Source organism: Kogia breviceps, chromosome 5 (assembly GCF_026419965.1).
Source record: "Kogia breviceps isolate mKogBre1 chromosome 5, mKogBre1 haplotype 1, whole genome shotgun sequence".
In the NCBI taxonomy this organism is placed as follows: domain Eukaryota; kingdom Metazoa; phylum Chordata; class Mammalia; order Artiodactyla; family Physeteridae; genus Kogia; species Kogia breviceps.
Window position 1 is genome coordinate 67,864,105 of NC_081314.1, and position 13,766 is coordinate 67,877,870.

The 13,766-nt window shown below is 36.1% G+C and overlaps 1 protein-coding gene across 5 annotated transcripts in view; it reads left to right on the forward strand.

Moving 5' to 3' along the window:
• VPS8 (VPS8 subunit of CORVET complex) overlaps positions 1-13,766 on the forward strand; it is a 310,442-nt gene that overhangs the window by 191,037 nt on the left and 105,639 nt on the right. For all 5 annotated transcript variants that reach the window (XM_067034155.1, XM_067034154.1, XM_067034156.1 and 2 more), the window contains 5 exons: positions 1,197-1,286; positions 1,841-1,883; positions 5,440-5,543; positions 10,391-10,472; positions 10,811-10,893. In XM_067034155.1, coding sequence (XP_066890256.1) covers positions 1,197-1,286; positions 1,841-1,883; positions 5,440-5,543; positions 10,391-10,472; positions 10,811-10,893 — 402 coding nt within the window. The remainder of the gene's footprint in view (positions 1-1,196; positions 1,287-1,840; positions 1,884-5,439; positions 5,544-10,390; positions 10,473-10,810; positions 10,894-13,766) is intronic.

The window sequence follows — 13,766 nt, forward strand, 5'->3', positions numbered from 1 at the left end:
ATTTTCTAGATTTTTTTATGACAATAATTTTTTCTGAGAATAATGGTAGTTTTTTTTCTTTCTTTCCAATCTTAAACTTTTCTCATTCCCTCATCAGATATCTAGGAGCTCTGGGATATTATTGAACAGAGGCAGTGATAGTATGCATTCTCTCCTTGTTTCTGATTTAAAAGGGGATGTGTCTAACATTTTATGTTAAATGTGGTGTTTATTGTTGTATTTTGATAGATAATTTTTATTAAATTAAAAAAGTGCCATTACCAGTTTGGGTTAGAGTGTTTTGTATTGTTTTAATTTTTGTCAAAAATGGGTGCTGCATTTTACTAAATACTTTTTCTGCATTTGTTGAGATGATCACATGTTTTCCTCCTTTGATCTGTTAACCTATAATATATTATTTGTGCCTCTCTTTTTTTCTTACTTCTAAGAAAGTTTTATTCTATGTTGTTAGTCTTTTCAAAGACTAATTTAGCTAGGTAGTTTGTGACCACCTAGAGGGTTGGGATAGGGAGGATGGGAGGGAGGAAGACGCAAGAGGGAAGAGATATGGGAACATATGTATATGTATAACTGATTCACTTTGTTGTAAAGGAAAAACTAACACACTATTGTAAAACAGTTATACTCCAATAAAGATGTTAAAAAAAAAGACTAATTTAGGATTTTCTTTTAAACCTCGCTATTGTTTCTCTGTTATTTCTTTCCATGACATTCGTTTCTGTACTTATATTCTTTCTTTTACCTTAGCTTAACTGGCATTTCTTTTTTACTTATTAGAAACTCTTAGTTTTTTAATTTTCATTAAGATCCCACAAGCTAATATATAGAGTTTTCATTGTCATTTTGTCTTAAATATTTTGTGAATAATTACACTTATCAATTTCTGGTGTATATTATTCCTATTTAGGTATACATGTTGCCTTTTGTGCAATGGATATACCTCATTCAGGTGCATAACAACTTTGTAAATAAATAAGTGAAAAAAAAAAGTGATCTTGGTTCAGTCAGAGTCCCAAATGGGCCACTCTAAGACTAGAAAGTCAAATATTTGCATGTTATACTGTAAAGTAGCATACTACTAGGGTATGAATTCACTATTTATTATCATGGGTTTTTTTTTTCATCCTTATTAGGATCTTCTGACTCCACAAACAAGATTTTTGAGCAAAAAAGCTTTATCTTTTCTTTTTTCCTAGATTACCCAGAAGTATCAACTTCATGAAGTCACTGCTTATCTATTAGAAAAGAAAGGAGATATTCATGGTGCCTTCTTAATAATGCTAAAGGTAACATTTTACTGTATTTGCTTTGTCATGTTTCTGTCTAGCCCTATACCCATTTATCAATCCATCTTTTCTTCGTGAGATAAAATTGACATACAGCATTGTGTAAGTTTTTGTCAATCCATCTTAGTTTCTTAAGTTTCAAAGTAACCTGCAGACAACAGTACATTTTTTTGTACATTTTATCTTTAAATATTTTTGTCATGCATGTCATGATACACCAGTATGCCACATGATACTAATCCCAAGGCTTAGTAGTTGCGGCTTGCGGGCTCTAGAGCACAGGCTCAGTAGTTGTGGCGCACGGGCTTAGTTGCTGCACGGCATGTGGGATCCTCCCGGACCAGGGCTTGAGCCCGTGTCCCCTGCATTGGCAGGCGGATTCTTAACCACTGCGCCACTAGGGAAGCCCTGTGCTTTCTATATACACAACAATTCTCTTCTGAATGGCAGAGATCATTCTTAATAACCTTGTTGTTTCTTGGAGTTTACCTTTAAAATATGGTAATTCAGGTATTGGTGGATTAGAAATATAAAGTGTTCCTTTTACCTCCTAGAGACTACAAAGCAAACTTCAAGAGATAACACATCAAGATGAAAGTAAGTTCTCGAGTGTAATTTACAATTTCTTTTTCCATGGGCCCCATGTTTTAAAAGATATTAAATGATAAACTGTATTTATTAAGTAATAATCACATTGATCTGCATGTTACTGTTTATCTGACATTGATCCCAATTTTGGCTTGTTTTCAAGGGCTCATAATAGGAAGTAATATAAACCACTGTAGTTTTGCAGTGCTAATTGTCAGTAGAGGTCATTGGACAGAAAAGTAGGCAGTCTTCACTGGTATTGATTAATTTTTTAGTTATATTTCTGTACTTATGTTTTGGTTATTATAAATGAGGTACATAAGTAACATCTTAAAAATTACTATAATCTGCTGAACAACAGCAAAGCAGAGCTTCTAATCAGTAAGTAATAACCAGTGTTTCTGTATTGAATTTATATAATTTTAGCAGAAAGCAGTAAAACTTGAAACAGTTTAAAATCTTGAATGGCTTTGTCACAGATAGATATGTAATTCTTATTATATTCCTTGATACTAAAAAAAGTTATTTTGTAAAAGTGTGGTAAAATAAACATAACATAAAATTCACCATTTCAACCATTTTTAAGTTTACAGTTCATTGGCAATAAGTACATTCACATCATTGTGCAATAATCACCACCATCCATCTCCAGAACCTTTTCAGCATCCCAAACTGAAACTCTGTACCCATTAGATAATTACTTGTAATTCCCTCCTCCCCACCCAGCCCCTGGTAACCACCATTCTACTTTCTGACTTGATGAATTTGAATTTGATTACACTATGTATCTCATAAGTGGAATCAAACAGTAATTGTCCTTTTGTGTCTAGCTTATTACACTTAGCATAAAGTCTTCAGGATTTATCCATGTTGTAGCACATGCAGAATTTCATTCATTTCTAAGACTGAATAATATTCTATTTTATGTATGTACTACATTTTGTTTTACCATTCATTTATCAATGGGCACTTGGTTGCTTCCACCTTTTGACTATTGTGAATAATGCTGCTATGAACATGGGTGTAGAAATATCTTTTTGAGTCCCTACTTTCAGTTCTTCTTGGTGTATACCCAGAAGTGGGATTACTGAGTTAAATGGTAATTCTATTTTTAATTTTTTGAGGAACCACTATACCATTTTCCGTAATGGCAATATCATTTTACATTCTTACCAGCAATGCACAAGGGTTCCAAATTCTCCACATCTTCACTAACACTTTTATTTTCTGTTTTCGTGGTAGTAGCCATCCTAATGAGTGTGAAGTAGCATCTCATTGTGGTTTTGATTTGCATTTCCCTAATGATTGGTGATGCTGAGCATCTTTTCTTAGACTTATTGGCCATTTCTATATCTTCTTTGGAGAAATGTCTATTAATATCCTTTGTCCACTTTTGAATTGGATTATTTGTTTTCCTATTACTTGACATTTTCAAAATATCCCTCCCAGAGTTCAGAGAAACACTTGATAGGTGATTTTTAGATTGTTTTACCTTTTTAACCCACTAACACATTTCTTGGACCCCTTAGCCCACACATTCCCCTAAACACCTTTACCCTAATTCTCCATATATTATTTGTTTTTGGAACTTCCATAACAGTTGGTTGACTTTTCTATATTTAGTCCAACTAAACATTTAATTATTGTTTTTGTGCTTTAGTATATGTTCAGTCAATTTGACTGTTAAATTTGTTGCATTTATGGCATTTTTCTCTTTCAATTTACTGTTATGAGAATAATTTTTATAGACATTACATGAAGGATTGTGGGAAAAGTAAGAAGAAAGTTTCCGCCAAATCACTACAGTAATTTGCAGGTGATATGTGTAGGGAAACCAATTCCTTGAATTCCAATGAAGGTAAATTTCTCAGTAATAGTCTCATAACTACCATTTACTGTCAGATTCAATTTTGACAGTGTGCTTAAGAATTTTGAAGGATTTGGTAATTGCACAACACAGGGCTAGTTTCTGTGGGTGATACACAAATGGCTAAAACACAGTCCTCACCCAAAGAGCTACGGTTTCTTGAAGGAGACAGATATGTAAATAAAAACCTCTAATGCATGTAGAATCAAATACTATAAAAGTGGTACAGTGAGAGTGGCAAAGGGTTGTGGAAAATTGGGGAACTACCTGTAACTAAGATTCTTTTGTGGAAGATGTGACCTTTGAAGTAATCACGATTGGAACGATGAATAGGAATTTGATAGACAAAAGCAAGGAAAGGGTCTTCTGGGCTGAGGAGAACATGAGCATGAAAGTGCCTGGCTAGTAACCTTGGGGAGGAGGAAATAATCTGGTGTAAGAGCACCGAGGGTGGGAAGATGCACCAGGATGTTTACTGTGTTTACTTAGGATCAGAGGTTTATTGACATTCTCTTTGTAAAAATTAGAAGTCTTTGATAGTTTTTGTGCATGAGACTCATATGTTTGGACTTATGCTTAAGAGAACTGTAGTGACAGTATAAAAGGGAATGAGGGGGCTTCCCTGGTGGCGCAGTGGTTGGGAGTCCGCCTGTCGATGCAGGGGACACGGGTTCGTGCCCTGGTCCGGGAAGATCCCACATGCCGCAGAGCGGCTGGGCCCGTGAGCCATGGCCGCTGAGCCTGCGCGTCCGGAGCCTGTGCTCCGCAAGGGGAGAGGCCACAACAGTGAGAGGCCTGCGTACCGCAAAAAAAAAAAAAAAAAAAAAAAGGGAATGAGGAAGGCAAGATTTGGAAGTCAAAAGTTAATTTAGAGGCTGCTGCAGTAGTGCAAACAAGGTGATGAAGGGCTCCACTCGGGTAGAGTAGTGGGTATATGAGAGTGTGGAAGTAGAATTAACAAAATTAACAATTTATTTGAATGTACAGGTGAAAGCATCAAAGATGGTGAAGATTTATAAACTGGTTGACTTAAAGGTCATGGTTCTATTAACTTAGTTTGGAAATGTAGGGGGAGGAGCACATTTGAAGTAAGAAAAATGGGTTGGGTTTTGCACATACAAAGTTCAAAGTGACTGCAGGATGTCCATGTAGAGATAGACGTCCTAGAGCCTGGTGAAAATTCAACCTGCAGATTATGAAAGGAATAAGGGCTGGAGGTGTATATATTAGCAAGGACATAGGAATTAAAAGAGCGGCTGAAATTATTGAAAAAAATGAAAAGAAAAGAGCCTGAGATAGTATCTTGGAGAAATACATACATTTAAGAAATACATACGTTTAAGAAATACATACATTTAAGAAATAGAGGAAGAAATGGTAGAGCAAAAAAGATAAAAGATAATCTTTCTGTTAACTAATCCACAGACAGATGGTTGGGGATTTTCCATAGCTAAAGCATATTAAAATGCTAAGTATGATGTGCTTTCTATGTCCTAGGAATGTCAAGACATTTATATGGAAAACTCTTGCAAAGAACTACTTGCTTTTTATCTACTGAAGTTCGGTATCAGGTCTTATACATGATTATATCATAGAAAACTAAAAGTATGCAGAGAAAAAATTGTTTAATTTTTTACAGAAGCTTTTAGATTATGAGTAATATATCCTTGAGTGATGTAACAGTTTTTCTGAATCTAGATACCAAAGAGGATCCCTCACTGAAGAATGTCGAAGAAACCATGGTGGAGACAATTGCCCTTTGCCAGAGAAATTCACATAATTTGAACCAGCAGCAGAGAGAGGTAGGAGAGTGACTACAGAGGCTTTTAAAAATCTGTTCTGGTCTGAAACTAGGAATTAATTCTATTTCCACTGCCCTCTCAGCTACCTGAGTTCAGTGCTCCCAGGAGTATAAGACTCCTAAAGTTATTATGAGGAGTGCCTGTCTGCTTTGTTCTCACAAAAGGCTTTATATTCTTAGATTTGGCTGTGCTGCAAAATTTAGGTGTGTGAATACTAGATGTCCTTGTTCTCTTTGGACTGAGTTTTTGTGTATTCCGTGTAGTGGTACTGTGGATGTGTCGTCCATTTATCATCTGTACCATTCCCCGTGGATAAGGTGAGCGTGAAGCACTAGAGGAAAAGCCTCAAGGGATGCAGAGAAAGCTGATAAAGGTCAAGAAGGCTGCGGTATAGTATTTCTCAACCTTGGCCGCACATAAGAGTCACATGGGGAGTTTTGAAAAATCCCAGACTGTACCTGAGATCAATTAAATTAAAGTCTTTGGGGCTGGGCTGCAGTCATCAGTATGTTTTAAGGCTTCCCACATGATTCCACTGTGCAGCCAAGGTTGGAACCACGTCTGTAACAGATTCCAGACTGCAAAAAGGGAGAACGCAGAGCTGAAGGAGATACAGTAGAGCACGTGGGGCAGGTGGGAGTTACAGCAATGAAGCAGAAACCAAGGGGGCGAGATGCGACTTGACAGCTAAATTGTGCAGTAGTTTTAAGAAGTAAAGTTAGCAGTGTGATATGTATGGCATAAATGCGCCTGCCCCTCCAGGCTCTGGCCTCTGACTTAACACCACCTGGCCTCCTTCCACTGCCTGGGCTTCTGAAATGGGAAGCAGGGTAAATTTTTCATATATAGTTTGCCATACATGTTCCAATGAAAATGATAAACTTGGTATGTTTCTGTTCTTATGAGATGGGTAAATTTCTCCTTTATGTTTTTGTCAAGGGTTTTTTTAAGGTCATAAATTTTGAATACCCTTTAGAATATAAATTGTATATAACAAACACATTTATATAATAGATGTGGTTTCTTTATTTAAAAAACTTTTTTGAGTGAAATGATACATACCCATTATTTTTTTAAATCCCGCAATACAGAAAGTTACACAGAGGGATGTTTAAAAAAATTACCCTGTATCCATCTTATTACCCAGAAATAACCGTCATTATCATTTGGTGAATGTCACTCTAGATATTTTTTATCTACCTAGGTTAAAATAATTTTAGAAAAATTGAATCAAATAATGCTTTAAAAATATAATATTTAATCTCATTTAGGAAGCTTATGTAAAACCGAGGAAATTCTGAAATTCAAATAAATAGTTCTTCAGTACTCTATCTCTTAATAAATCTCCCTGAAGTTGAAAAAAATCTAAATATCTGTAATAGATTAGAAGTATCATTTATAATTACATTTTGGTTTTTATAATATGTATGATGTCTGACCAGTAAGGAAGTTTACGTGAACTCATACACACTTGCTCCAGCCTCCCTTCTCCATCCCTCTGAATTTTAGTTAGTTATGTTATTTTACCTCATTAAGGTTAACAATACATTCTTTTCTGTATCCACAGTTCCCATAGTTGTTCAATCTTTATTTAAATGGATTATGGACTTTACAACATTCCTTTTGCCCTGATTTTTCCATTCCTAAGTTTTTATTTTCATTTATCTTTTGGTTAACTGTCTGAATTTGGACATGGTTATATTCTTGTTTTTTTTTTTTTTTTTTTGTGGTACGCGGGCCTCTCACTGTTGTGGCCTCTCCCATTGCGGAGCGCAGGCTCCGGACGCACAGGCTCAGCGGCCATGGCTCACGGGCCCAGCCGCTATGGCTCACGGGCCCAGCCGCTCTGCGGCATGTGGGATCTTCCCGGACCGGGGCACGAACCCGTGTCCCCTGCATCGGCAGGCGGATTCTCAACCACTGCGCCACCAGGGAAGCCCGACATGGTTATATTTTGATAGAAAAACACAAATGGGTAAAACTATTAAAGCTATGTGTTTTTTTGTGTTTTGGGGTTTTTTTTTGTGTGTGGTACGCGGGCCTCTCACTGCTGTGGCCTCTCCCGTTGCGGAGCACAGGCTCCGGATGCACAGGATCAGCGGCCATGGCTTACGGGCCCAGCCGCTCCGCGGCATGTGGGATTTTCCCGGACCGGGACATGAACCCATGTCCCCTGCTTCGGCAGGCAGACTCTCAACCACTGCGCCACCAGGGAAACCCTAAAGCTATGTTTATACATAAATATTTTTCAACCCTTCTGTTTCCTCCCTAACATCTATTTGATATTCTTCCTTCTTCTCATGGAAAATTTAAGGAAAAATGACAATTATGTTTTATAAATAGAGCCATTTCAGCTCACATAAGCTGAAATATGTCCAGATTCACATATATTAATGGTAGAATTAGATATAAAATTCATGCCTCCAGAACTCTAGGGATTATTCTGACTATATTTGAACTCTTATCTCTTAATCAGAGACAGGACTAAGGCTTCCTTTGATGTGGTGAAAGGGTAATTTATTCTGTATTTTTTTTGTTAAAAAATATATGTGAGTTGGAATCTGTCTCTTCCTCTCTTAGACACACACATGTGCTTCTCACACCACTCTCTACTCCCCCCGACCCTCCAACAATTGGTTTTTGCTTCTTTTCTGAACAACATTTATAGCAACAATAAAAACATTGCATGTTAGTTTTTATGTAAATATTATTTTTGTGAAAATACTGAACTGATTTTATGTAATACCAAACATTAATTTGGGGGGATTTTCATGGTTGTTTCCCTTGTTCCTCTTTGCTTTGTTTTTGGTTTGGAGAGAGTGAGAACAAGAGCTGTTGCCACCGACCCTAATCTAACTAGAAAATTTGAAGTATCCAAAAGCTTGATAATGAATTGTCTGTAATATCGCTTTCCAAAAGTTTCTTCAGAAGATTTAATGTCATGGAGTATTTCCTTAAAGTTAGACTGAAGGAAGTCGGGTTGTCAGTCCTTTTCCAGGTAGAATCTATACCTGTCCTACTTTGTATGTCCATCTACCCCAGTGTCCAGTGATTGCATATAATAAAGAATATGGCTTTGTTATGCACATAATTCCCTGAAAAAGAAAGCTGTTGATTATGTAACATGAGAAAGTAATTCAGGTTCAGTTGTGTTGCTCTCAGGGGTTAGGATTGTCATTATCATGGATTGCTATTTTAGCCTGTGGGTTTTTAGAGTTTATCCAAGTTAACATTTTAAGAACCAACATTAAAGAGCAAGAGAGACAAAATATTTAAAAGGTGTTGTCTAACATATATTTTAGGTTAATGTGGAGATTTAATTGAAGAAGAACAATTTCTCTGTTTAGGGTATGAACACTTCCCATGGTTATTATCTCTGCAACCATGCCTTCCCCCAGTCTGCTATTTATAAACCAAGAATAAAGTAACCTTTAAAAAGGTAATTCTTCTAAAATTTCTGGATTAAATAAGAAAAATTTTAAATCAAATTTATAAATATAAAAACCAAAAGGTAAAAATTAGGTATACCATATACAGTTAAATTAAAAGACTATAAAAATACATAGAAATAAATGATGTGGTTGTAAAAACAAACTGAAATAGGCAACGAAAACAAAAGCTAAGTAAAGCCATCCAAGAATAAAATACAAGATTAAAAATTCATAAATACTAGATAAAATAAATTAAAATTTCAATAAAATAAAGAATTGCCAGTATACAACATAGTTAAAACCAGTATCTTAAGAACTTGAAGAAATACTGTTAAAAAAAAAGTACATAAAATCCTGGTCTTAGAAAACCTCAAATGGGGACAGGTAAGGGCTTCCTTGTAGAGCTCTTCAGTGGAAGGTCACCCCATGGGAAAGTCACGGGACCATTAGCCTGTCCCCTTAACCATGCTTGTCCTGCTCTGTCGATACTGACTTTTTTTTCATGCCTCTTGGATGTTTGCAGGAATAGGTTTCTCCCAAGATACTGGGTGCAATAAGGCCTTTGTAAATCATTACCCAACAGGAAAATATGCTTGAAATTTTAAAATGTATTTGTTTGATGATGAAGATTTTTCCTAAGGCTTAGGAAGAACACATATGATGCACATATGGCAGTGTATAATCATTGGCAAATTACTCAACTTCTCTAAGCTTCAGCATCTTATCTCCAGTAAAGATAATGCTTACTGTATAAGGTTATCATGAGATTGAAACGACAAAATGTATGTAAAGCATTTAATACAGTGCCCTACGTAATAGGAATAAATAAATGTTAGATCTGTTCATTTATGTCATGATGTGGTTGGAAATGTCAGCTGAAATAATGTTAACTTCCACTTCTTAGTCTGTGATGACTGAGGAAATAACAAAATAATGCTTGATATAGGAGAAAACTTTGGATAACTGTATTTATTTATCTTGCTTGACATAGTTGATGAGAAATGGGGGGATGGTAGTTGTGGGAGAGTTCTATATTCCCTTCTGCAGTACACAGGGCTGTTTAGACTGTGTCAGTGAAACATTTAAGAACATAGCCTGAGGCTCTGCTCTGGCTCCTTTGAACCTACCCTTTTCTGAGACACAGAAGATTTGCAGTTCCAAGGTCTAGACTTACTTAACTTCAGCTTCCTTATTTTCCCAAGGTGCATGGTAAAGATATCTGTTCTGGCTGTGGTCTTTGCTTTTTTTACTGTCTTTTCTCTTCCCAGTCAAGTGTTCCATCTTTTCTTTTCTAATTTTTACCAACAAATGTATGTGAGAAGTACATTTCAACCTGTGAAACACTAAGCTGATGTTAATTGTTCTTAAAAACAACAGAGTACTTTTGTTTTCCTTTGGTTTCCTCTGCCATTATAGGCACTCTGGTTTCCGTTACTGGAGGCAATGATGGCACCTCAGAAGCTGTCTAGTTCAGCTGCGCCTCATCTGCACTCTGAAGGTAAGGTCATAGCGTCCACCTATACTGTGCCCCAATTTCTATCTGCTGATGATTGTCATTTTGATACCTTCTCCCAGCATCGTATTTTTATTATTTTCCTTAATGAAATCATACTGTACTGTTGATCTCATTTTTTCATCTTCACTGCTTTCTGTTGCACCAGTTATATCTTTTGTCTTGGATAATAGTAGCTTTGCAACTTACCAGCAGTTAACTTTAAAATATCAAACTGGCCTTGGTAAGCCAAGTTTCTAAGAAGTTGTATTCCTATGACTTACAGGAAAAACAAAAAACTCTTATTTTAAACTAACCTTAATATTGACATTTTATTATAACAGCTCTGAAATCTTTGACCATGCAAGTTCTAAACAACATGGCAGCATTTATTGCCCTTCCATCAATCTTGCAAAGAATCTTACAGGTGAGTTGAAAGGGGGAAAATTCAGCGTTGATCAATTTTAACTAATATTTTAGTTATGTATAAATAATAGCAAATTGGGCTACTGTGTAAATGGATCTCAAGCATAATGCAGGTGATTTTTGGCATTAACGAGATAGCCAACTTACAACTCTCATCCTTGAGTCCTTCCTAGCACTCCAGTGATGTGGGTTTGCCTGGCACACACTTGCAACCTTCAGTTAGGGGGTGCAGGCTTCAGTTCACTGTGACCTTTGGATTCAGATACACAAGCTTCCTTTTGGTATGCTAACTGGGAGAGAATTACCATTGCTTCCATCTGATTATAATTTTTAGATCAAAAAGAGAAACGTAAAAATTATGTTAATATAGACATTTCTTAATCTTGTTACTTAGGGTTTCTAACTCATCCTAAAACTTTCTGTCCAAAGCTCATCTCCTACTATAGATTCTAGCTGGCTTTGTGTCCAAAGCCTTTGTAGGAAACATCATTCCAGCCTGTTTTCTTCAGCAAAAAGGCCTGAACCTTTCCAACTTCATCAAAAGGAGAACACTAAAAATATGCTAAGATATATTTTTAGAAAAATCTATGAACATTCTTGGGTAAACAGCAGGAATTGTCGTTAGAATCCATTTCGTCTTCCCTTTACGCAGGATAGAGACACACCAAAAAGAAAAAAAAAAAAGTCAGACAGTAATATGATGCCATTGATCTTCATAATTTTCAAATGATTTTTATCCAGTCAAGAATGTCCCTCTCAGCTCTCTTTTATGACTCTCGAAGCTCGCCTTCCAATCTGGTATAAAGCACCTGGACCTTTGCTGATAAAGACTACTGAGTCCAGCAGTCTCTCACCACATTGTACGTTATCATTTAGAATGTATCTTCACACGTATCACTTCATTGATCCTTATCATGAATTGAATAATAATTTGGTACAGACTACTTTTCTTATATCCATTGTAAAATATATTAGTCATAAGGTTTTTAATCATATATAAAGTAATATCTCCATAAGACAGGAATACTTTACCAGGTAAATTTAAAAAAATGAAATCCTAAAGCCAAAAGTGTCTTCCCTCTCATTGTACGCATTTAGCTTTATTTTGAGCTTTAACCACACTTCAATACATAAACTATAATAAATATAAATTGGTTTTTTTCCTTGGCATAAGCATATGATGTTTTAAAAAAATGTATTTCAAGACTCATATCCTTGAAGGCTTTTGATATTTGAAAGTCTTAACTTTATTTTTGTGTTATACTGGCATTCATTGTAATTGTGTTCTTATCATTTTCCACCTTCAGTGGTTGTTAACTCACACTAATAAGGAGAGTATGCTGATTCTTAAATTCCTTATTTGCATGTTTGTGATCACTGTAATGATAACTCTACCTTATATTTGTATAGAGATTTTTATTTTTTCAAGTTGCTTTCACAGATAATGCTAATTTAAGCTCATTCCCATTATATCATGTAAGCTCCTTCATTTGTTTCAGTCCCTGGTCTTTTGAGGAGTTAATTATTAATTGGTTTATATATTATATGTTACCCTGTTTGGTTATTATCCGTGTAGATGAAAGAAAGGCACAATTCTTGCCCTAAAAGGCCTGTTTTAAGGGAGACAAGAAAGTATCTGATATAACTATTCACACGGCTCTAAAGAGCAAGTAATATTGGCACCTTAAGGATTACCTTCTCTGAACCCCAGGTAGGGTAGTTGCTACTTCTTCATATGTACACTTTTAGTCCACATGATTATAGCAGGAGCAGCCAGGTGAAATCATGACCCTGCCTCTTGACTCTATCTGATTGACTCAGGGTGGACAGCTGGCCTAAGAGGGGCCAATCAGTGTCCTTGCCAGGAAATTTTAGAACTGAATTGAAAAGACGAATAGTTTATCTTCAGTTCTCTGGATTATATAAGGTAAAAGTTCAGGAGCTGATAGTGACTACCTTTCCATCATACGAACTGAAATAGTAAAAAGTTAATCTGCAGAGAAAAGAACAATGAAGCAGACACACAAAGAGGAGAATAGACAAGATGCATGGAGAAGAGAGAAGATAACAAGGAGAGGATTCAAGACACTAGGAGAGGAGACAATATGGAGAGGAAATAGTGATGGCATCTGAGTCCCTCATTATAGTTCTTATAGTTCTGTATTCCTTTGCTTGGATCCTTAAACACCCCAGTACCTTTACAGTTATTATCTTTTTTGAGTAAGTTAGAATGAGCTAGGTTTCTGAATTTATATATATATCTCCAGAGGAGTACCAATAAAAGTATATATATGAAACAGACTGTGGAAAGATTTCCTGGAGGAGGAGATGTCTGAACTGAATCTTACAGAGCCTAAAGGAATCAGGGGTAAAAAACAGGACTATTCTAAGCAGAGTGAACTATATGTACAAAGAATTTGAGGTAAAACATGGTACATCTGGGGAGTTGCAAATGTTTAACTATTCTTGGAACATAGGACAAGAATAAAGGTGAGTCACAGAGCTGAAATTTGAGAGGCAGAGACTCTGTCCTTAATTGCTTTGTAAGCCGTGGTAAGATCTTTGGATTTTATTTTAAATTCACTAAATTCTCATTAAAGGATTTTAACCAGAGGAATGATGGAATGAGGTTTCTTTTAAGAAAGATGGCTCAGCCTGTGTTATATAGGATAAATTGGAAGGGATCAAAACTGAAGGCATAGAAATACCCAGAATGTAATAGATACCTAAAGTTTGTTAAATGAGTTACATAGACTGGATAGGAGAAGATGGACTTGGAAATTACTTAGCTGATAGAATCTATGTAACTTTTTGACTGACTGGATGTAGGGGAGCACAAGAAGAACCTAGGTAAACCCCTGGTTTCAGTTTCAT